The 25922-nt window shown below is 39.5% G+C and overlaps 1 protein-coding gene across 4 annotated transcripts in view; it reads left to right on the top strand.

The window, feature by feature from the left end:
- Window positions 1-25702, top strand: part of cbfb (core-binding factor subunit beta) — a 33451-nt gene extending 7749 nt beyond the window's left edge. The window contains exons 4-7 of one of the 4 annotated variants that reach the window (XM_053319017.1): window positions 16274-16390; window positions 16635-16730; window positions 18060-18125; window positions 24888-25702. In XM_053319017.1, the coding sequence (XP_053174992.1) occupies window positions 16274-16390; window positions 16635-16730; window positions 18060-18089 (243 nt within the window). In that variant the 3' untranslated portion in view covers window positions 18090-18125; window positions 24888-25702. Of the gene's footprint in view, window positions 1-16273; window positions 16391-16634; window positions 16731-18059; window positions 18126-24882 lie in introns of all 4 variants that reach the window. The other 3 variants (XM_053319016.1, XM_053319015.1, XM_053319014.1) reach the window with 3 other exon arrangements.
- The last annotated feature ends 220 nt before the right edge of the window (window positions 25703-25922 follow it).

The raw sequence follows: 25922 nt of genomic DNA, 5'->3' as shown, positions 1-25922 counted from the left end.
AGCTCAGAAGCAGTTAGTTTGCTGCTGTTGTCAAGGTGATATCTGCCGTACAGTGCAGCGGTGTTGCTGCTGTGTTTATGTGTATGTTAATTGTCTCCCCTGGCACTACGCCTGGACTCTCTGTAGGTGTGTTTGTGTGTGTGTGTGTGTGTGTGTGTGTGTGTGTGTGTGTGTGTGTGTGTGTGTGTGTGTGTGTGTGTGTGTGTGTGTGTCAGAGGGCCCTCCACGGACACTGGCCAGCTGAAATGAATGCCGGCTGGCGGCTCATTAAAAATGCATTCTGGGGAATCGATGGACCTCCATGCCCCAAGGCTGACAGACTAATCTCACACTGTTAATTATTTAACACAAGTGCACTGATGGTTGAGAACAGTGTGTGTGTGTGTGTGTGTGTGTGTGTGTGTGTGTGTGTGTGTGTGTGTGTGTGTGTGTGTGTGTGTGTGTATGTGTGTGTATGTGTGTGTTGATGGGCGTCAGACATTTTGCAAAGTTTCTGATTTGTCAGGTGTTTGTGTGTGTGTGTGTCAGACAAAGGGAGAAAGAGACTGTATGCAGTGTGTTTGTAGGTGTGTGGCAAAGAAAGAGAGAGCGTGTGTGTGTGTGTGTGTGTGTGTGTGTGTGTGTGTGTGTGTGCGTGTAAGATGATACCCAATTCTTTGTCACCTCAACAGTGCTCACAGATCTATGAAGTTTTAATGAGGCCAGGAGTTGTCAATGTAAAGCAGTTTCACAGTTCTTCTGAAGAAATGAAGCCAAGAACTCACAATCACACACACACACTGACACACACACACACACCTCTGAGGATCCAGATAAACGTGCTGACAGTCCGCTCTTTTCATCCATATTAATCTTTTGGACTGAAAAACATAAGTCATGCTATACCAGCATAGCTACTCAGATAAGTTATTCCAGATTGCTGAAATGTTCTTCTTATGCTGCTCCCCACAAAAGACACAAGTATAAGGTTTCAGTCTTTACTTTTATGTAATGCTCATTTATATTCCACGTGTATAAAAAAACGACAGGCGAGCGCAAAATTGTGGTTTCCTGAGAGCAATGTACTGTAAAAAAGAAATATTGTTGAGAGGCTTCAATCAGCTGTCTCTATGCAGTCTTTAATTGTGTACTGAGTGTATATTCTATATTATTTCAACTTGTAGTTCATACAGTTAAACACACGCACACACACACACACACACACACTCACACACAAACGTAACCCCTCCTCACACACACACACACACATACACACACATACCCCGATCCCGCTGGACCTCCCTGTAGAATACAACTGACAGGCCAAGGCAGAGATCTTGTGAACGTTGCAACTTCTCTTAATTACTGTCACAGCTAAACCCCACACTCACATGTGCACGTACACACACACGCACACACACACACACACACACACACACAGATCTCTGATGCTTGGATATTAGTTATATCTCTTGCAAAAGCTTTTTCTTGCGTTTAGAATATTCTGTAGAATTTAAAACTGTTAAAAACACAAAATGATCCATGTTGCCCTTCTTACTTCTTTATGAATGACTTCACAGAATAGGTTCTTTTGTGAGTAAAGTGCTAATAATAATAATGATGTTGCTCATTTTTATTTATTCGGGGATGACACAGGAAAAAGATAACTTAATGTAATAGAGAGAGATTAGACAGCGGCTCATGAGCTATGATTCAATACAGGCTACCTGGATACTGGTAGCCTAAAGCACTTTCTTTCTTTCTTTGTATTATTTTCTCTACATATTTTCTTTCCTTCAGCTTCCCCTGCCTTTTTCTCTGTTTGTTATTCTTGTGGCAATTTATATGAACATCCACACTGCATGTCTGTCTCTCTATCCCTCCATTCTTCCTTCTTTCCATTCCCTGTGTTTTCTGCTTACATCCCCCCACTCCTTCCTTTTATCTTCCCCTCCTTCACTCGTTGCCATCCTCCCTCCGTCCGCTCTCCCCCTCCAGTCCTCCCTCCCTCTCTCCCACCTTCATTTCCAAACACAGACGGTGCCAAACCAAAAGGGTAGCACAGCCAGGTTAAACTTGGCGACTGGATAGCCAAGTCTGTGTGTGTGTGTGTGTGTGTGTGTGTGTGTGTGTGTTTCTGTGTGTGTGTATACGTGTGTGTGTTGGAGAGACAGAGAAAGAGTAGAAGTACAGGCTCTCTGTGTCGTTGCAGGCTAATGGGAGCCAGCTGTGCACAAGGTTAATTTTAGCAGCTAACGTGGTAGCGAGCATTAACCCTGTTGTAGGCTTGAACTGTAGCATCAGCAGCTTGTTTACCAGCAGCTTTAATTACAGCAGACTGCTGTAGTTTGTTCAGTTTACAGGGTTTCAATTTTGTAGCTGAACTGAAACACTCTGAATGAAATGGTTCCCACAGTAATTCGTGCTGCCATGTATTATATTTAAAAGTCTCTCCAGTTAGCCGGGCTCACGTTAGCTCCTTAGCTTAGTTAGCTCCTGTGTGCCAGGAACTGGACTGGTTTGCTCTGGCTATATAAAAATATAATAATGTGTAATTCCTTATAAGTCAGACATTATTCTGGTGACTAGAATTTAGGTCATAAAGACATTTTTTTACACCCATGATATGAAATGAAAGAAAAGAGAAAGAACATCTGTTTAGGGTAGTAGCTAACTTTGCCTGAAAGGTCACGTTTTAATCCTTTATTATGCAGGTTTTTATTTTGTTCTTGAAAAAGATTATCCAATTCAAAACCGACAGTGACTGTATCAGCTTCTTCCAACTTTTCATTAAAGCTCGGACATTAACAACAAGTATTCAAAACTAGGTTCCCACAGTAACTCGTGCCTGTATGTATTATATTTAAAAATCTCTCCAGTTAGCCGGGTTCACGTTAGCTCCTTTACACCAGGTACTCGACTGGTTTGCTCTGGAATATAAAAATATAATACAATAATGTGTATTTCCTTAAAAGTCAGACATGATTCTGGTGACTAGAATTGAGGCCATTGCTGGATAAAGACTTTTTTTTCTACCCGTGATACTAAAATAGAGAAATGAAAGAAAAGAGAAAGAACATCTTTTTTGGCTACTAGCTAACTTTGTCTGAAAGGTCGTGTTTTTAATCTGTCAATATGCAGATTTTTCCTTTGTTCTTAGAAAAAATCATCCTATTCCACACTGACAGATTCTTCCAGCTTTTCATTGAAACGAGGAAGTTCACAAGGAGTACACTATTCAAAACAAGGCCTGAGACAAAATGTATATATTCTAGGTGCCTTTGTGACATTTCAATTTGCTTTTCATATATATTTCATATTTAGCTTAGGCCTATACAGTTAGCAGAACACTTTATTCACAATAAAATTTACTTTATTCAAAATGTTCTGAAACTTTGTCCAAAATAAAGTTTTCTGAGCGATGTTTGGCTGCTTAGCATAAGTCAGAGAGGTTTAAGAGGTTTAATCTTAGGATGACTTCCATCATCGTCCTGACTAAAGTTATAAAGATTTAACAAGATATATTTGTTAAAGTTTTACATCACAAATAATCCAATAAATACAGACATATTTTATGAAAAAGCAGATGTGTAAAGTCCTACATCCTCCGCACAGTGTAATTGGTTGACTATATTATTAATTAATTGCATTATTAATTACAAGGAAGATTAGCACATGCATATTAACAGATGTTCATATCAAAACGTGGTTGTCAGTGCAGTAAGCACTAAAGTGATCACATTAACAGATGGGTGTTAAAAATGTGTGAAGGACAAGGTGCAAATGACATCCACATTTTGACAGCAGTGTTCTAGTAGATGTACAATGTAAGCTATATTCATCTCTGTCACAATTTTTAGGCAATTTTTAATCTTTCAGGACTGTTTTCTAAAACGGAGACTGTAGCATATTACATATTTTGCTTTTTTTTGTTGATCCAGGCACATCACATTTGTCATCACTGAGAAGCATTTTCCTGTAAAGGTTTGCTCTTTGTGACATTGACATGAACTCAGCATTCATTCCTCTTGGTTGGTAAAAGGGTTTTTGCATTCACTTGTTCATTAAGTCTTTGATCTGTCACCATTGTGAATGTGTTCAAACACTCTTTCCCTCCATTCATTCATGAGTTGTCATCTATCGAGTTTTGTTTGTGGTTTCCTTTGTGTGAAGCTGCTGAGCTTCTTTGTTTCCTTTAGGTAAAACAGATACTGGACTTTCCTTCCTTCCTGAACTGCACTTTATCCCTCCAGCTTGCCTAACCAACTCTAATATGCGTCTGAAAATGTAATATACTTCCTTCAGAAGCAGGGATGCTGTAGTGTATCTGTCATACTTTAAAAAAAAAAATAAAACAAAGGTACCAGTCTCTTTTATGTGCCTGATTTGAACCGTGAAGTTTTTAAGCCAACAGGGAACCAAATATGCTCAGAGTGTAGTTGAGCGTGGAGTGCTGCTGGTGAAACATGTTAAACTGATTAACATGACAGCAGCTCAGCAACAGTTACTGCTCATTTCCATTATGCTCTTATTACATTTTAACTAAAGTGTCAGGGGAGAAGAGGATTCAACAGAGCTGATTTTGCCAGCCGCAAACAATTTTTTTGGTCATGAAAGCACTTGGAGCAGGATGAGATCTGGTTGGAAACTGGAAACTGGCTCCAGTAGTGACCATTTCCTTGTGGAAAAGTCATATCTGAGGATGTGACTTTAGACAAGGTTGAAACCGCAGGAATTACTGTGCAAGTTTCAGTGTTGAAGGTTGTTTCTCTATATGAGTGTGTGGGTGTGGGTGTATGTGTATGTGTATGTGTGTGATTTCTCATTTCTACCACATGCTGATGAGATAGTGGCGCCAGACTGATTGCTGAGCCTTACACACAAATATATGCATGCCTACACACAAAAAAACACACAAATATATGAACAGTAAACAAAATCTAAAACAGAGAGAAAAGAAGTAGAAAGGGACAGAGAGAGATTAGTGGTCATGGGGTGCGGGGGGGACTAAATGAGAAGCAGACGAGTGTCTGTCAACTACATGATGAAGGAGGGTGGGCTGTCAGGGAGGAGCTCAAACACAAAACCCAGGAACTAGAAATGCACATGTGGGCCTTCATGTGTTCTCAAACTTAGGTATTTGCACCATTTCCTGTATATGCATGAACACAGTCAAACTCTTGTGTGTTTTATTTTTATTTTTTTATTTTTTTACTGTATTCACCATGTGCAGTAGTTGCATAGGTTTTCAGTACCATGGTTGTTTTTTTCACTTTGAGCACCTCTAACCATCCAGATAGAATCAAAAAAGTAAAATCCTCTAAACCTGCATGGTCAATGATGTTGGGCTTGTATCAACCCAATGATTATATTCCAATAAGATCTTGAGTAATACTACTCAATACTGACCTTATAATGCCACAAACAGTCACCCCCACAACTTTCATCTCCTAATTCCTCTCTGTTCTTGGCCCACCATGCCACATTAAATACCACTATTGTAATAGTGAACAAAAGTTGTTTCAGATTCAAGAAGTCAAAAGAAAATACAGCAAATATGGACACAGCTGTCGGTTAACTGTGTAAATATTTTATTGTACCTCTGCAGCACTGCAGCTCCACACCTAGAATAAACTGATTGGCCACTATTGTGGTACTGTGCAGGATAGATGTAAACAGTATTGCATAGTTATTGATAAAAACACCCATTAATAACTTCTCGATTTCAATGTACATTCTTAACACATTAATGGTAACTTTTAACAAACGTTTACAGCTCATAAACCTGGCTCTCTGATCCAGTTAGAAGACAACATTAAAACTTTTTTCTGGTAAACAAAACAGGACATATTCAGAGACTCGGAGTTGTACACTATGCTTAATATTTGGAGAAGGTGAGCAGCTTCCAGGATAAATAACCACATTTAGTTAACCATTCTTGGACAGATAGTGTATTCTTAGCAGTGGTATCAAAGAGTAAGAATCATACCAACATAACATCGAACAGGTATGAAGGCAAGGCAAGGCAGTTTTATTTATATAGCGCATTTCATACACAATGGCAACTCAATGTGCTTTACATAAAACAGAAAAACATGTCATTTGAGAAACTTAAAACATACAATTAACCCCCCCCCCCCATAATAAAAAACAAAGTACAGAAAAATAGAAAGACATAAATAAAATGATTGCAGCATAAAATAATAAATTAGCTTTAAAATCATTAAAAGGACATAGAGTGCAAATGGAAGATTAAAATGTAAAGTGCTTTAGAAGAGCTCAATCATAAGCACAGGAGAAGAGAAATGTTTTTAACCTGGATTTAAAAGTGTTGAAGTTGAATTTGTAGGTATGTTTACATGCTGTTTAACGTCCTGCAGCTGAGCAGCAATTAGCTATCTAGCTTTCAAACTCACCCAGTGAAGGAGGAAACCTTAGCAAGAAAGCTAATGTGGGTTGTTGTTCAGAGTCTATGGTTCTTGTGTCGTGTAGCAGGATGCAATCAGGCTCAGTGTCAGGCTCAGTGTGACCGTATGATAGACTCATGACCTTAATATAAGATTTGATTGGCTGATGAAATGAATGGATATCTAGTAGTATTCCACCAAATTAATGCAAAAGAGGACGCATGAATCATAAAACCAAACAATATAAGATATATTATGTATGCTGTAGTAGACACACACAAAAAAGAAATTATTACAATGGACTTTATTTCCTGGTATTTTTACACTGTAGACATATTTTCCATTTTGGCTTACCATGCCAGTAATCTTTTTCTTTCACACACACACACACACACACACACACACACACACACACACACACACACACACACACACACACACACACACACACACACAAACCATCTAAAGATAATTTCTTACCTGTCACTTCTGTTGCCCTGTAATTTAGTCATCAGGAGAAGCCACTAGGATTCTCCTCTGTCACATGCATGTTAACATCAGTCCATTAGTGTGTGTGTGTGTGTGCTTGCCTGTGCGCACAGTGTGTGGTATTATGTTTCCTTTTTGAACGGAAGCTGTGCCATCAGTGCGTGACTTGTCAGTGACATCATCAAAGCCAGACCACTAATTGGTTCCCTCTGCTACTGCTGCTCCGCATCAGACAGAGTGTGTGTGTGTGTGTGTGTGTGTGTTTGTGTGCATGCATATGTATGTTTGTGCAGTTGTGTTTTACATCTCATGTGTCCTCGCTGATTTCTAAGTACATTTTAATGAAGCTTGTTTCATTTCAATGAGTATAAATGAACTTTCCTCAAAATCTCCCTGCTGATGTTAGTGTCCCACAAAACCTCCTCCCTGAAAACACACACACACACATTTGCACGCCATCTCCTCCCACAGGGGTTCATATTTCCTGCTCCAGGCCTTAGATCAATGACCACACCCACTCCCACAATGCATTGCAGCACACATTCAGACAGGGTCCTCTGTTTATATGCTCTTTTCGTGCGTGTCACTTACTGATTTATGCTGGTATCATGTCTTTGTATTCGTGTGCATCTCTATCCAAGTGCATTTGTACATAAAAGGTAAAGGTGGAGACATACTGTGTTTGTGTGTACTTGAGGTACAAAAACTACTGATAGAGACACAAGGTTCAGATAGAAAACTAGTGCGAGAGGTCAGTCTGGTGTGAAATCCAGCATGTGTGTGTCAGCTCCATTCCTCTATTCTTAGTCCCTCTCTTCCAGTAAATGTCTGCTGAGCTGGAGTGAAGAATGCAACACAACTCACCTGGATGTGTGTGTTTGTGTGTCTGCAAATATTTGAACCTGTATGAAGTTCAAATGTCCTCAAAAGGACAGGAACATGATTTTCATGTTCCCCCTGGTCTATTTTCTGGATTTGGGTTTAATATTACAATATGAAGGAATGTTGACCTCAGCATACAGTAGGAGAATAAAGTACTCACTCTAGACCTCATATACAATTGGTCAGACAGTTAATGTCTTGTAGGAAACATAACACAGACATGTTTTTATTGAGCGTATCTGAAACTGTTCGCTGTTAACGTATTGTACTTGTTTTCCAACAATATCTCCCTCACAGAACTAAAGCATAATACATGTTTTTATGGCCATGTTTAGGCAACCAAAAGCAGTTTAGTCTTGGTTGAATTTTTAAAAGGTTGTGTTGACCTTTTAGTTTAAACCACACTCTTCCCCTAAAGTAGTCTGAAACCTACAAAGACTGAACAAACTACCACAGACTGTTTCCACCAACAAATCCAGATTTATTAGTGTTACAGTTAGAAAGGAGCACATAATCAACCACTGAGTAACTACGGAGACAATGCACTAGGCGAAAGGGTAGACTATGATTACAGTCACATCACCAGACTACCCAAATTCTGTGAGAACACAAGATTTGGGTGGTTCTCACATGTTCCTGTAAGAAAGCAGAAATGGGCATTCATCAAAAAAGAGCACCATAAACTCAATAAGGAAGTAAACTTGTGCTGAGCTCCTGCTCTGAACTAAAACCTGACAAAATGGATTATAAAATAATAGCTACTATCTCATTAGACTGGACAAATGATAAGAATCCTTTAAAACCACACATTTGTATGATATCAGCACCAACTTCCCAAAAGTTTAACAGACTTGATCCAGCATGGTCTGATCAGTCTGATCATGCTCAATCACATTCAAAATCAGCTCAACAATCAGATTCAAAAAGAACAGAAGTATGACGTTAAGATTGTTTATGAAGTTCATTTATAAATCTTCTTATATATCTCTCTGTCTGTCTCTCTCTGTCTGTCTGTCTCTACCTTCCTCTGGTTTCGTAACTCTATCTACAGCCCGTGTGTGGATTTGCATGATATTTCCATGCCTATGAAAGCCATAGGAACAAACAGTGGTTTTTGGCCCTCCGGTGCTCACCAAGAGGACTTTGCATGGCAATGATGCATATTATATGTCTACAGGCAGAGACCCAGATGGGACTGGGGCCAATTCACTCAGCCCACAATGGAAATACAAACTGCCAGTGAACCAGTGAACAATTATTATATTACACGTAATTAGGAACAGAAAACATATGACTTGACAAAGGTTTTTCAGTCTTTTAATTCTGAAAATGAAACTGATATAACTGAAAAAAAACCCCATGAGATACGATTGTTGCAGCTGCTTTTTCTTTCTGTTCAGTTTGTTTGGGAGTCAGTTTAGGAGTGAACGAAATAAGTGCTGAATTTTTAAAAATTTCGGTGGGGGAGTATGTGTGCGTATGTGTGTGTATGTAGGGGGGGGGAAGCATCTCTAAAGGTCAACCATGTCGTAGGTAACGCACAGTATGTGAAGTTGTTAGTTCAGATCCAGCTTATTATGCACGTCGTCACCCCTCTCTCACATCTGGCTCAACTGCATACACAACAACACATTTAACACCAACCTTGATGACCTGGCTGTCATTGTGTGTGTGTGATTTATGTGTGTGTGTGTGTGGTGTGTGGTGTGTGTGTATGTCTCATGTTGTTTTGCAGCTCCTATAATTACAGGGTGGGAAGTCAGAAGAAGAGAGAGTGATCTTGCAGTGGAGAGTACCGTACTATTATACTGCTGTTGCCTTAGCAGGTGACGAGGGTGTGTGTGTGCGTGGGTGTGTGTGGGTGTGTGTGTGTGTGTCTGTGTCTGTGTGTCAGACAATAGACCAGTAGACGTTGGGTTGTATTCAGTCGGGGATTAGGAACAGAAGGCCAGTAACGTGCTTTATCTCCACCTGCTGCTGTCACACCTGACACACACACACACACACACACACACACACACACACACACAGTGATTCTCACACTCCTCTATCTCATTGTGTTTTTCCCTCCCTCTCCCCCTTTTGCTGTTAATGTTTTCAACTACTTCCTTCAAAAAGAAAAAAGTCTCAGAAAATCTACATTTAGAGGCTTAAAAGTTAAAGCTCTAAATATCTTAAATTCATTTTTTATGTTTTGCTTCATGTAATGGCATTTTTGAGTTTATGATGAACCTGTGTTTTAATACAGTGTGAGTACAGGTTGGTTGGTATTAACAGATTCTTTAAAACAAACTCTAAAGTTATTGGCACATCTGTGTGCTGCTTTGTCATTAATAAACAATTCCAACATTCATAAAGATCAATCAAAAGGTGATTATGTGTCAAAGATATCTTGCTCCACCAGAAAGAGTTGTTTCTCTGCTTTTATGCTATATTAAAACCACATACTGTTTATGTCATCACTTAAAGGGTAAAACAATGTGTGAAATGAATCTACACACATACTTACAATGAACCGCTTAATGCTGTGTTTCAAGTTCAGTTTCAGTTTGATTCTGTACTTTGGCTGTTGGTGTAGTCTTAATTTGAAATGCAGATCCCCACTTTCCCCACTTTTTCTGTTTGTCTGTTTCACCCTCACTTTCATTCCTGACAAAAAAGACAACATGACGTCCGTGCTGGAGTCATGTTCAGTAGAATTGTTATGTCTTTGTTGTTGGCTGTGAAAGGGCCGCTGTGTGTGTGTGTGTGTGTGTGTGTGTGTGTGTGTGTGTGTGTGTGTGTGTGTGTGTGCATATGCGTGTGTGTCATTGTGCTGTGGAGGGGAGAGCATGAATCAGGCATGATTAATGTACAAAATACTTGGATCCCGAATTGTCCTTCCGGTAACACTGATGCTGTTTGCTCTCTCTCTTTCTTTTTTAACTTCACACTTTTTACTTGAAAGTATACCGCAATCTTTTATCAGATGAAGTTCCAGATGGTATTCTATAAGATTAAAAAGAAGAAGAAGAAGAAAGAACATGAGTTGTCTGACTGACTGGCTGCTGACTCAGACACACACACACACACACACACACACACACACACACACACACACGTGTTTATTGAGTGAATAACACACAGATTTCCAGCCAGTCACTAGAGCTCATCCTTAATCTAAATGATACACACACACACACACACACACACACACACACACACACACACACACACACACACACACACACACACACACACACACACACAGATGTTGATTGTTTGAATATAATCGACACACGCAGCCTCCCAGACGCTCTGACAGTCATTGATGTAACATTCTTCAGGATAATAACATAATTACTGCTCTAAATCAGTTGGTGCCGCCAGCTTAGACAGTAGACACACACACACACAGACACACACACACAGAAAAAATACACACGTATAGCATAGAAGAGAAGTAAAGTAGAAAAGCTCATATACGATCTTCATATTTAAGAAAAAAAGAGGGGAGTAGTGGTGGTGACTGAGGAATTCAAAGTTGCATATTTAAGTCTTCGAGCTGTTTATTTGAATGATTTGAATGTGTTTATATATGTGAGACTGTGCATGTCTTTGTGTGTGCGTGCGTGTGTGTGTGTGTGTGTTGTGTGTGTGTGTGTGTGTGTGTGTGTGTGTGTGTGTGTGTGTGTGGGAGAGACATACTGCCACAACTCACGAGGCTGAAAACACAGATGCCCATTGTGTTCACTCACCTCGTGGGCACTGTTCCGTGTGTGTGTGTGTACGTCCGTGTCCACGTATATGTGTGTGTGCGTGAGGAGTGGGCAGTTGTGCTGACTAGATGGTTGGCACTCGGCTGAATGAGAGGCACAGTGCCAACACATCCCTCTACATCTGCGTCACACACTCTACAGTACCCCTCTCTCTCTCTCTATCTCTCACACGCAGTGAGGTAGACTTGCCGGATGAAGGCTGAGCGTATTGGAGTGTGTTGATGTTTTTGCTCAGCAGAAGTGTTGGGTTGAAAAGTCTGCGACACTGGGTCTTTAAAACTGTCATAGTAAGGTGTCACCTCGAGCTTTGAGAGCAGCTTCAGTGCTCCATGCCATACATTCTCCACTTCTGCTCCATGCTTCAAGAAATCCCTGCATCTGGCGTTGTGATGATGGGGGTGGACAGTGCTGACTAACATCTTCAAATTCCTCATGTTGCATTGAGATCTGGTGACTGTGAAGGCCATAGCATACGATTCACATCATTGTGATACTGAAACCTCTTTGGTCCCTCATGGAAAGTTATGTCCCTCCACTGGCTTATTCAGGTTTTCTTTTAAGTTATTCTACAGCAACACCAGAAACAAGAGTACAACAAAGCATATGTGACACTACTAGTCTTTAGTCAGGTGTCATAAAGTAGGACAGCATAGAAAAATGTGACACAGATTTCATGTGGGAAAATATCACATAAAAGAGGTTTAGCAGACGTGTTACTTTTGATATGAAAGAATCGAGTGTGAAAACCTCAATTTCTCAAGTGATGAGGATTCATATAGGCACATGCACATTTTCAGATATTTAGTGTGAAAACTGAATGTTGTGTACTGTCTCAATCTGCAAAGTAAGTAGAAAAGCTGTGAAATGAATACTCCTCATCTGTGCTGCTGGCAGATACAAACAAATCCAAACAAAACACTCATCTTCCCGCCTAGCCCCTCATACAGCAACAAGGCCTCACTTACACTTGGTTTTAGAGAGAGTCTGAATTGTCACTGAATTTTACCCTGCTTCCTTTTTTTATTCACAGAGCACTGCAGCGTGTGAGAGTTCTCCAGTCTTCATGTGTGTGTGTGTGTGTGTGTGTGTGTGTGTCTGTGTGAGAGGAAAATATGTAGAAACGGCCCAACCACAGACTTCCTCTGAGAGAGAACCATGTCAACCCCCACATCCATTTACTGACACACACACACACACACACACACACACACACACACACACACACACACACACACACGCACGCACGCACGCACGCACGCACGCACACACACACACATATACATTTTCCCTGTTAAGCCAAATGAAGCTTTCTTTTAAAAGCACCATGCAGACCATCTCTCTCTCTCTACCTCTCTCTTTTTCTCCCTCTTTCTCTCTCATATACACACACATGCAGTAAAACACACACACACACACACACACACACACACACACACACACACACAGAAAAACATTCACTCGAATAAACACAAAAACCCACAGTCTCTTGGGGTGCGGTCTCCCCTGCAACCCCGGTGCAGTGTGGGTAGCTGTGGTAAAAGAGGTCCCTGTGAGAGGCTGTCCAAAAATAGCCAGAGTAAAAATGCAGGAACGTGGAGCTTGCCCGGTGTCACACAGAAAAATCAAGTTGTGTGTGTGTGTGTGTCGAAGCGGGGAGGTAGTGTTTGATTTTTTTGATTTATTCCTAAATTCTTGTTTATTTGGATAAAAATACCACGTAAAACATTCTACTCTGGGAAAAACAGACTGCTTCTCACTTCCTCTCACTGTCTCTTCATCGTCGAAAACGACATCGTGGGAAAGTAGAAGACAATGAAACAAAGAAAAAGAAAGAAAAAAAAAGCTAATTAGATTCCAACTTAATCACTTATGACATTATCGGCTCCTTTATCACATTTAGCTGTAAGACACATTCAGACAGCTCTCGTTGAAAGCCTGTGCAAATCATTGTTTAGTGTTTGTTCATGCGTCTCTCAATTTGACATTATACAAATCATTTCATGTTAAAGCAAAGAGAGCCTTTTCAGTTTTAAACCTGCATTCATTGAATTTGTGGCCACTTAGGGGCAGCAGAAACAAGCTAAGGACACTGACGCTGACATATTATCTATCAAACCTATTTATACATCCAGCAGATATGGAGCAACATTAGCATTCCTTTTGTAGTATGTTTGTCCACCTGACGAATGTATCTCTTTACCTGCTAAAGACTCCAGTATGTTTGTCAGCTAGTTGCTAACTTTGTCTGTTAGTGACAGGCAGATATTGCACAGTAGATTTTGAGAGCTTTTTGTCTGAAATCAGCTGTCTCCTGTGGCCGAAAACTCTGCTACGCAATCTGTGAGAACCAAAACAGTGAAGTTGCAAGACAGAAAACTGAGACAATGAGCTGAAAGAACCCTTTCAAACACAAGATAGGGGTGGACAATATGGCAAAAATATATCATAATTTCTTTTCAGGTAGGATCACGATCACGATCTTATCACAATTCTTTTTCATGTTGGTTTACTATTTTACAAGTTACTGAATAGTTGAAAAAAACCATTGTCTATTACATAATGACAGAAATTTGTCTGAGCTCACAAACAACACAAAAACTCATATAAAAACAAGTCCATAAATAAACAAAAGCATGTGTTAAAAAGTAGTGGCTGTCTATTTGGACTGGATATTGCAGTGAAACAGTAAAACCAAACTAATTTCATAGCTGAAAAGCAAACAGTACACCAGAGCTGACATCACGCTAGCCGGCACCATGACAGAAGCTAGTGCTACCAGTTAGCAGGCAATCTAACAGCTAAACGGTGGTGTGTAACTGTAGCCCAGCTGTCAGATTAACATGACGTGCAGTCATGTTCTTGCCATGTTGCCATGTACTGTTCTCCATTAGCCTTCTGCTAGCAGACTGTGCTGAGTCATGGAGCTGAACTGATGCAATGTAACTGTAGAACAATACTAAAGATCCCTCTGTCGTGAAGACATTTTAATCGCTCATGGTCTAATATTGTCATATTGCACGTCCAAGTAGTCATGTGATCCACTGTCAATATAAAAATATTGATTATAGCAGCTTTAAAGTTAATCAAGGTATATTTTGAAGGCAAAAAAATGCTATAAATTAGCACACGGATGTTTTAAGACAGACATTTGGACAAAACAAAAGTGTTGCCACAAACTGTTTGGAGGTCACTTGATGAACACTGTATGTATTTTGAACCCGTTAAAAGGCAGAACTGTTACTTAAATAGCTCCAGAGAGTCAAATGCAACTCCAGAAGCTAACTCATTGTGTGTTGTGCCTTTGATTGACATCAGAAACAATATAATCTTTCCCCTTAACAAAATATTTGTATTGCCAAATGTTGAGAAAGAGTTCATGCAGCAACATTTCCAATGTAGCTGAGACAGAGAGGCACATCTAAACAGGGGATAGGTTCTGTAATGCACATTCCCTCACCTCAGGGTAATAAACACACACAGGCACACACACACACACACACACACACACACACACACACACGCACACACACACACACACACACACACACATATTTGGTGGTTGCATTTCTGGCCTCTTGGCACAGAGCCACAGCCATGTAACCTAACCAGGAGTCATGAAAGAGACAAAGCCTGACCTCCTCTGATGCTGCAGACTGTCTTATGTCTACAGCTGGCTTATTGTGCTGCTTAGTGTACATGACAAAGAGAAGAGGGTTATTAAGATATAAGTAAACACTTCTACAACACTTCTTCACTATTATCTCTGCTCTTTCTCCCGCTGTCTTGCTCTCCCAGACAAAATACACACGACACAAGGTCAAAAAAGACTGACTGCTCACTCGGGTTGAGCTCCAACTCATGTACTTTTTTGTTATTATTAGGCCAGTGTCATTTTCCTAGAAGACCACAAAGTTATATATTAGCTGCCAGTGTGTGAATAAGTCCATTGAATAAAGTACGGACCCTTGGCAATGATCATAAAATAAACACACACACTTACAAAAGTGACATCTCTCAGGCATATGATATTTGCTTTTGATGACTGCTTCGCTCAGTTTAATTCACAATATAAACAGCCTACAGCAGCAAACACACACACACACACACACACACACACGTAGACGCACTAACCTCGACTGACACTCGTATGTAAATGAATGCATGCGTGTGTGTGTGTGTGTGATTTACTGGTCCACCACTCAATTGTGCTGGAGAGGTTTTTGACGTAGTTGGTGGTTTTTCTCTTTCACAGCAGTCAGAGTGGAAGGAGGGAGGGAGGGAGGAAAAAAACCCGCACTTCCCAAACACAGAGCTTTTCATTATTTCGGAGAAAACAGCTGACGGTTTCTGATTTAGGAATTATAATTACTTTATGAAAATCCACGTCATATTAAACTGCAACTTCTCCTTGGGCTAATGTAACAGTGGACAATAATTTGACCAAAGTCATCCATGGATGATTGTGGAGAAGCGTCAGACTGCAGTCTTGTAATCTTTTAGTCTTTTGTTGATGGTGCTTATTTTACATGTAGCTTCCTGCCATATTAGTTACTGAACATTAGATTACATCAGATATTTGCTCATATCAAAGGATTTTTAACCTTGCCAGCAAGGGAACTAAAGAGAACTAATGTTGATTTTCGGCTGAGTCTATGCTGAGTTTTAGAGCTCTAAAAATGTGCTAAAAATGTTGCATGGTTATGTAAAAATATCTCTCTCTCTCTCTTTCTCTCTCTCTCTCCTTTTCTCTCTCTCTAGGTCCATTTAAAGGCTCCTATGATCTTGAACGGGGTGTGTGTGATCTGGAGAGGTTGGATCGACCTACAGAGGCTGGATGGAATGGGGTTCCTGGAGTATGATGAAGAGAGGGCTCAGGTAACACACAACTACACATATCAACACACAGACATGATACATACACACACACACACACACACACAAGCTACACTCCACAATTGTGGTTATTATTTCCTCTTTACCTCCTGGAATCAACCCCCAGTCTCTAAGGATGAAGAAATATAACCTGGTCATAAACTTGGACCGTCTTTGTCATGGAAGAGCCAGAAAACTGAACGTACTCTCACTTTCTGTGCGTGTGTATATGTGTGTGTGTGTGCAGCACGAGGATGCTTTGGCCCAGGCAGCGTTCGAGGAGGCTCGCCGCAGAACCAGAGACTTTGAAGACAGAGACCGATCACATAGAGAGGATCTAGAGGTGAGAGGGCCTGGGACTGTTACTGGACTGTGTATAGCTCCAACTGCAACAGAACAAATCTGCTTCCTAACCTCGCAAAGCCAGTCTCTGAATCTCATCCAATCACATTTTGCTGCAAGATTCTAGTCTAGAAAAAAAGAGCTATGAATCAGTAACCTTAACTCTACCTGCAAACTGTCACATCAGAGTAACTTAACACCAAACTGAAAAGCAATATTTCACTTAGAGTCTGTTGCACGTCTGACCAAAACCATCATCTCTGCTGGGTGTGGTCAGCTTTCGTGCACCTGTAACCGCACCCAATAGTGATGAGTCAGTGGTGTATTGACCAAACCCTGAGTCAGCAAAAACAACATGCGCAGCTACTATTAAATTACTCTATAAAGAAACCAATGTAAATAAAAATGTTACGATCTAGAAACAGCATAGCCTACTTCTGGACTCGAATGTATGCAGGCGGTGCTGTCAGTGGATAATTTACGAGGCAGCTGCCGTTTCCTGGACACCTGCCATGTTTTTTCAGATTACTCCAGTGGTATCTAGTCAGGTGTAGAAAACATCTATATGTCTTGAAAAAACAGGAGATTTCAAGTTTATTGGCTGGCTTTGCAAAGTTAGATGTATCCAACTGGAAATTTGCAAATGTATAAATTCATAAACCTAATTAGAATAAGGATTATGGAAATATTTGGTATCTGAAATTAACATAATATGCTATAATCTTTTATTATAACACCATGTTTTTTTATATCCACAAATCAAATTTCCAGTAGGTGTTTTTGTTATTGTTTTCTTTTTTTTTTTTGCTTAGTGCTTGGGGCGGCTTAGGGTGGTGTGACGTGTGTTTGTGTGCTTTTTACTTTTCTTTTTCATTATTCAGGTAGAATTTTGAATCATAGGTTTAGTGCATGATCAGTTTGACAATAAATCTAATCTGATAATTGATTTGATTTGATATTATTGAAATATTGAATGACTGATTCAATTTTGTCAGGTGTCCCAAAAGCCTCAGAAGGGAAAGTAGTTTACTCGCTTTGTGCCACAGATCATTGAATAATGAACTAAATTATACATGATGTAAGATAAAGATCTGTTCTTAAATTTTATGGAGTTTACTGAAATTGAATTAACAGTTTGTGTTGTTTGCCACGTCTTATATGTAAACCAAATTCAGACTTGTATACGCTATAGCTTTGACTCGTGTAACCATCCCAAACACATTTAATTGCTTGAGACAAACTCACTTTCCCAGCAAGGCTTTGGGGAGATCGATGGCATCCTTCCTCAGTTGACGCCCTACGAATGAACCCCAAATTGTTTATTTTTTAGGACCCTGTGGTTTCTAAAATCTGGGACTGATGACACACAGACAGACAGCCAGCAGAAAAGAACAGGGTCTGTGTCCTTCATTTCTCACCATCTATCACTGTCATGCACTAAACCATCCTGTGCGTGCGCATGTGTGTTTGTGTGCTCATGTGTGTGTGTACGTGCATGTGTGTGTGTCCACCTGTTTAATGCATTCAGCTGTCTTTGTTTTTTATTTACATGTATATGTATATTACACTGTGTGAGTGTATGTGTGTGTGTATGTGTGTGCGAATGTGCATGCACCTCCTAATGAATTTTATGACTACAGTGTAATGTTTGTTTTGATGCTTGCGTGATGTGAGAGACAGAAGCAGCAATATGTGATCATTTCATTGCTAGTGTGAAGAAACAAGCACACGTGTACACACACACACACACACACACACACACATCAAGACCTACCACAGCTTTGCAGCACATGGTTCTGCAGAAATTAGAGAAGAAAGGCAGGAACTCAGCACATGAAAAGAGCAGAAAGACAGGAAAGAAAGAAAAGAAAGAGAGGCTTTTTTTTGAAGATCGTCTTTCGTCTGACTGATCTCATGTTTCTTCCCTGAGGCTCTGAGAGAAAAAGAAAACCTTGTGTCTCCCTCTGAATCAATATAAGTACCATCCCCGTCCCCTAAAACACCCTTAACAGTGTGTCAAAAAGGCATTTGATTTGGCACTGAAAAAGATTCAGATTTGGCAATAATAAGTGGAAACTGTGCCCCATTGCTTTAGGCTATATTCTGGTCCCATCACAGACAGTTTTGTTGCTAGATCATACTCACCTTTTTCACCAGCAGGAACAAGGCATAAGAAAAAAGGCATAAGATGTGTACTATGATGGTGTGTTTTGTAACTTCAGTCAGTGGGATAAGGTGAATCCCCACAATACAGTAGGAAGTTGTTAACAGTTTTGGGAAATACTTAGTTGCTTTTGTGATGAGAACATCAATTTCAGTCTTATGTGTGTTTGGGAGCTACAGTCATGAGAAGCTTAGCATGAAGCCTGGCTCTGTTCAAACTAAAAGAAAAAGTCCAGCACTTTTAAAGCTCACAAATGAATACATTACATATCATTAGTTTAATCCATATACAAACAGAAAGTAAAAAAAAACAAAGTGGTAATTATGTGGAAGGTTATGTGTTTCAGCTACTTCCTGTCGACCAGCAGCTGGTCACAGCGACTTCCTGGAGTGTCCGCTGGACACCTGGCAACCACGTGGTGCCAGCAAGACTCGAGGAAGTTAAGAGACATAACATGTCAATTTGTGAGTTTTAAACATGCTTAAAATGTTATTTTTAAAACCTGGATAGAGCTAGGCTAGCTGTTTTCAGTCTGTATGCTAAGCTAAACTAAGCTAAGCTAAGCTAATGGTCTCCTGGTTCTAGTGTCATACTCCATGTACAGATATGAGAGTGGTGTCAAGATTCTGTCTTCCTCCTAAAATGCCACACAATTCCTTTAAAGTCTGGAACATTATATGTGCTGGGAGGAAATATGTTAGTGTGTGTGTTACTACTAATGGATTCACATATTCTTCTTTAGCTTTAAAAGCAAAATTAGCCATGTGCTTTTTTTGTTGTTGTTTTTTTTTTTTACGCTGTCCATTCCTTCCAAAAATGTGTGTGGCAGTTTGTCAGATATTATCCTTTTTTAACTTCTTTGTCTAAACCAATAAGAGCAGATATGATTGAATTTTAGGTCAGTTATCTGATTCCCTCCTCCTCTTAATTATTTAATAATTATGGGCCTTTTGCAATTCTTCTCTGGAAACATCATTAAAAACACTTTCTAGTCTGACTATACAAACTACATGAAAACTATTCTAAAGCCAGACATCCTAAAATATCTACATGTTTTTTCTTTCTATAAATACACAGTACATTGCACAATCCATATATTCTTATCTTGCTTGCCTTGAGCCGTTTGGCTGATATTCATAAACAGAGGCCTGGAACATTTTGTACATTTACGTCCGTATTATGTAGACTTTACATATTTACCTGGAGAGGTTTGAAGACTTACGTTTGTTTTAGAGTTTGCTCATTTATTTGTGTCCATAGTAGATAGGTATATTATTTAGTATCTGTTTTGTAGAAGAGACTTCTGTGAAGTGTGGGTAGGAAACAGAGAAAGTCGTGGAAACAGTGAAAAATTGATGTTGGATGTTGTAGAAATACATACAAAGTTATATAAGAAAATAAAAAAGTGTTTCAATTATTAACAGAAATACTTTGATGGCCTTGCAGATAATTTTACAAGTTGTTGCAAAATGTTCCCATCATATATGTCCATATGAACTGAATGTTAGAGTTTAGAAACAGCAGTCCCAGTGCAGATGTGCTCTGAGCGGGTCTTTGGGTGTGACTGACGAGCATTGCTGAGGAGCTGCAAAGATTCAGCCTCTGCATTTCTGTGGTCTGAACTCCACCTCTCCTTCCGCCTCCCCACTTTTTCATCCATCCAGTTATCTCTCCGTCCTGTCTCAAAAACACAGTTAAGTTTTTCTTCTTCTTTCCGTCCGATAGACAACAAAGACAGACGGACTAAATTAGTGTTCTTTTTGTATTGCAAAATATTCTACTTTTCAGTCTCTCCTGAACAGAGGGTCAGGCAGAGGAGAAGACATGAAACAAACATGTGAAATGTGAAAGAATTAAGTAAGGCAATCAGGAAAAGGATGGCAGCATACAGTATTCACAATAATGTAAAAAAAAAAATGGATTTGCACATTTCTGTATAAGTTACATATCAGGGGCACACACAAGACTGTGACTGACACAGGACTTATTATATTTAAGTTGAAGTCATCACAAGTAGTGGTTATCAAGTTAAAATCTAAATCTGAGAAAACATCTGTGAAACATTTCTCAAATAATAAACCTCTCACACAAACCAAAACATATAGATTTTACAGGATATTAGCAGCTTAAGACAAAATTACATTTACTCCCATCATAACTAGATCTTTATGATTAATAAATATTACATTAAAAAATGTTGCTTGGGGGTGACTCGACACTTCCTCTTGAATTAAATGTTTCCATTGATTTGTTATTACACGTGTGCTCACTGAATATAAAGTTGTTTTCCCCTTAATTCCTGAAGCTTTGTCATTTTGGCAGATATAACATTTTTCATCCGAAAGCAGTGATGCTCCAGTCAGTCAAGGCCAGAAGGTATCTGTCAGAATGATGGATGGAGAAGCAATAGATCAAGAAGAAATGTGTTTGTAACTCCAGTACATGCGCGCACATACACACACACACACACGCACTTCTCCAAGTGCTCAGCAGAAAGAGATTTGGTGGTGAATGATGAGCTGGCACTGAAAGCATTAATATATCATTAGTATTGATCGCCATCAGACCCCCTGCTTTGACTTACACACATCACACACACACACACAAACACACACCCATTCACAGACACATTCATACTGTTCAGGCGCATATGTGCACAAACTCGCAGATACAGCAAATCTGCTTGTCATTCGCTGCCACACACACATGTACACAAAAAGACACTCACTCACACACACTTCTCCAGTATTGAGTTGTGGTTAAGCAGCCTATAGTGGCTCAGCAGGCTTCCATCTGTGTGTGGATCAATAGAGAAAGCTCTTCTGCCCTTACGATTAGCAAAGACCGCTCCCTTCTTACAAACACAAACACCACACACACACACACACACACACACACACTACTAAAGGCCTTGATGCCGCGGCAACAGCACGGAGTGAAAACACTGGATATTTCAGGCACAGCTATGAACAGCTTGTTTTTTTTTACCTCATACACTCAAAGCCCTCTGTGTTCACACTCACATTACTACAGACTTCATATAATTTGTTGGATTTATATAAATTGAAATGATTTAATTTAATTATCACTTGAATGTATGTTGAACTCTACAACCTAGTATGACATGACTACTTTAAAAAAAGAATTAGTAAGGAGGAGAAAAAAGAAACTTAAGTGAACAGAGCTTTGTCACCACAGACACAACATTTGCTGGAGTGGAGCCATCTTAAATGTTATCAGTTTTACCTGTGCTTTTTCCTGCTGCTGTAAAAGAGGTCCTTGAATCTGATTCATTCAAGAACGACAAAGAAACAAGTGTGCTCTTTTGCTAGTGAGGCTGTCAAAATACAATTTAGAGACTTATACAGGAAGCAAATTGGCACATAAAGATGAACAGAGTAAAGATAAAGTGGTGTTGGTTATTGCACAAACACCCATGCAAATTTAAAAGTCAAATTTAAGTCTTTCTTGCAAGCATAAATTCATTATTCTTTTTTAAAAATCTGGTAGGTAAAATTATTAAAAGAAAAAGAAAAAGAAAGATAACTTTAATATTAATTCTGCAAGATCCCGGAGTTGGAATGTTCAATGTCAACATTTTATAATTCATTTTCTAGTATCTACAAATTGCACCTACAGTGATGCAAATTGTTAATAGTTAGGCAACTGTGGAGCGCTCGCGTAACTGCAACATCCCCGGTTAGAGCCCGGCAAGGGACCTTTGTTGCATGCCCTACCCATTCATCCTCCCTCGTCTCATGCCTGCCTCTTCACTGTCCAATAAAGGCCAAAATGCCAAAAAAAATAAATCTTTTAAAAACTAAAACAACATTAATTGTTGGCTTGAGATGCTCATTCGCCTCAAAGCTTCCGCTTGCGTTAATTGTAGGCTGTGGGTGTCAATACTGTACTGCAGAGTCATCAAATATGCAATTTCGTAGCAGAGAAAAGATGGATTTGGCGTGTGACGGTTAGAGTTGAGATGTATTTATTGTGACTCCAAATGAATCCAAAAGAAAGTAATTCTGAAGTTCCAGAGGAGGCAGACAGATACTGGAGTCAGTCTGGCTGCGAGGAGGTAAAATGGTAGTATGACATACTGTATGTGTGTGTGCATGTGACTGTGTGTATGTTGCTATTATGGTGAGTCATTGAGATGACACAAACTGCATTCCAGTTGAACTAAGCGACCCCTTCACTATCTCTGTCTGCATTTCCGTCTGCGCTGCTCTCTGCCTCACCCCGTTCTCCTTTCTCCCCCCTTTTCACCCCTCTCTCCCCTAGCCCTTCCCATTTCTCACAGCTGAGCTATCACTTGAGTGTAAACATATAACCACAAGTATTTTTTACAGCAGGGGCAGGTCATGCCACGGGCTCACAAACACACACACACTCACACACATACACACATTACAGCAAGTCATGAAATATGTTTAAAAGTCTTGTCATGCCAATGATGACCTAATGATCCAGTGTGTGTGTGAATGTGTGTGTGTGTATTTATCTATGTCGGACAGCCTGCATGTCTGCCACTGCCATGTCTGTCTGTCTGCCTTTCTTCTTGTCTGTCTGCCAGCTACCTTGACTAAAATATCAACATCAGTAAAATGTATAAACAGCAGCACAGAGCCATGTTACTATAAAGCTCTCTGGCTTCCTCTAGCGACACTATGTGGAACTGCTGCTTGTTGAATAGCTTTTTCAATCCAGGAACTAAACTGAGTTCAGTTCATCTCATTAGTTCCTTATTGGCCCTTATTCATCATTTATAAGTCATATATAATCAATTAGTAATTTTTTCTAAGACACCAAAACACACTATAGTGTTGCTTTAAGCAGATATAAAGCCATGTGTTTGTGTTTATTTCTTCACCAATTACAACTGCTCCAATGAAGCTTTCATAACAAGTGTTTACAGAGTAGATGCTTCATAACACAGTATAATATAACTATAGTCACGTACAATCATATGTCTTCAGTAGTTGTAAATGTACATATGTACACAGAGTACTAAATATACTATAAATACTTTATAACCCATTGTAAAAAACAATTTAATATATTGTAATCTTAAATCATAAATGTATATATAAAAATGAATAAGGGGTGATTTCTTGTTGCACTTCAGTAAAGTTGGGGTGCTGAGGCATTTCCTGACTTTTAGACTCTAGTGTAGGTCAAACTCCAAAAACACTGGATCCTACATTTCCCATAATGCAACTCAATAGTGTCTTTAATTAGGTTGTCCCTGCCTCCTAAATAGCCACTTCTTTCAAACGTCACATCTCCAGTTTGTGACACGTTCCCCCACACTAATATTTGGTGTCAAGCCCATTTTTTTAAACACCCGATGACATCATCAGAGTTATTTTTTCAGACTTCAGAAATTCAGAGTCAAAGACGACATAATTTAGCTGCTATACTAATACTCTCTAATAAGTTTTACTATCAGTGTAAGAACTGTAATAAAGGATTATTACATACTACCAAATAGAAGTAGGCACTTATAAGGATATCTTAAAATGTTCAAAGTCTAATGAAGCATGACTGATGGAGGTTTAAAGTTTTTATATACATTTGTGAAAATTCAGGTACAAGATATTTATAAATCATTTGATAATATTTTTAAAGTGTTACAGATTTGTGAACTATTTATAACCATGTACAAATTATTTATGTTTATGCATCTGTTTAAAACTACTGAAAATAGATATATGATTGTATATATGATTACAGCTCTTATTATACTGTTAATACAGCAGTTATAAATGAATGGTAAAGCAGCTAACAAAGACATTTATAAAATGCCCTGCACAGATCCAGCTAAATCTCACTGGGCTTCAAATATTTGAAAATCTGTACTTAATTTTATTCTCTCTCCCTCTCTGATCCCTTTTTTTGCCATCCCTCAAATGCCCTCCCCTCCCTCCTCCCTCCTCTGCTCTTTTCTCCTCCCTTCTTTCATCCTTCCATCCCTCTCTCTCCCCAGTCCAGACGACAGCAGGACCCCAGCCCTGGCTCAAACATGGCCAACGCTGACGTGGAACACAAGATGCGCTGAGGAGTGGAGGATGAGGAGCAGTGGCAGGAGGAAGAGGAGGAAACCAGGACTGGAAGTCCTTTCACTTTCAATACAATCAGACAAAAAGAAAAAAAAAAGTCACCCGAAACTGCAATTGTAGACCAGTTGTTATCCATTATTTCCTCACAAGTTTGATATGATTATTTCCACATGCCAAACATTTTTGAGATATTTGAATGTAGATTTAAAAAAAATAAACTTCCTGAACTGATTGAATTGAAAGTGAAGCAAGCCCTAGAGCAGAAGGATTTAAAGGATTAAGGACACAACAGACCTGGGTAAAAAGTATATTTAAATGTGACACATCCAGAGTTGAAGTTGTTTCTTGTTTCAAATATCATAAAGTCAATATCAAATCATGCAAATGCTTGCAAGCAGGTACATATTTTTTTGTCCAGGTCTATAAAGGATTTGATGGATAGCTGTAGATTCAAATAACAAAAGTATATTTTCGAGTAATACAAGATGCTGAAAGTAGTAACAGAGGTATGGATGTGATTAACGGGGGAGTGGAGGAGGACAGACGGAAGCCAGAAGGAGCAGTGAAGAGAGAGATTTGTTTGGCTCAGGGTCATGGTCAGGGTTTATTAGTCAGGATTACCACAAAAGAGGTGTTGACAGTTTGTGAAAAGAAAAGAAAAATCTGTATTGTTCAGTGCCCATTTGTGAACATGCCCTTGTTAACCCTTACTATACCTTGCTCACATCCTGAAACCTGCTGTTTTCTGAGACCAAAGTTCACTTTGCTGGAAAGTGAGGGAGCGGGGAGGGAATAAAAGAAAAAGACAATTAAAAAAGTGGGCAGGAGAGGGAGGAGAGCAACCAGAGACAAGTTTTCTTCTGGTTGTAAGGTTAAGAAGTGTTTGCTGTACTATAATCTTTTACAACAACACAACAGCATCCGGTTAATCGAGATCATAGATCACAGGTAATGTAGCAAAAGCCTT

This window comes from Scomber japonicus, chromosome 5 (assembly GCF_027409825.1).
Source record: "Scomber japonicus isolate fScoJap1 chromosome 5, fScoJap1.pri, whole genome shotgun sequence".
In the NCBI taxonomy this organism is placed as follows: Eukaryota; Metazoa; Chordata; class Actinopteri; order Scombriformes; family Scombridae; genus Scomber; species Scomber japonicus.
This window is presented reverse-complemented; position numbering and strand designations above follow the sequence as displayed.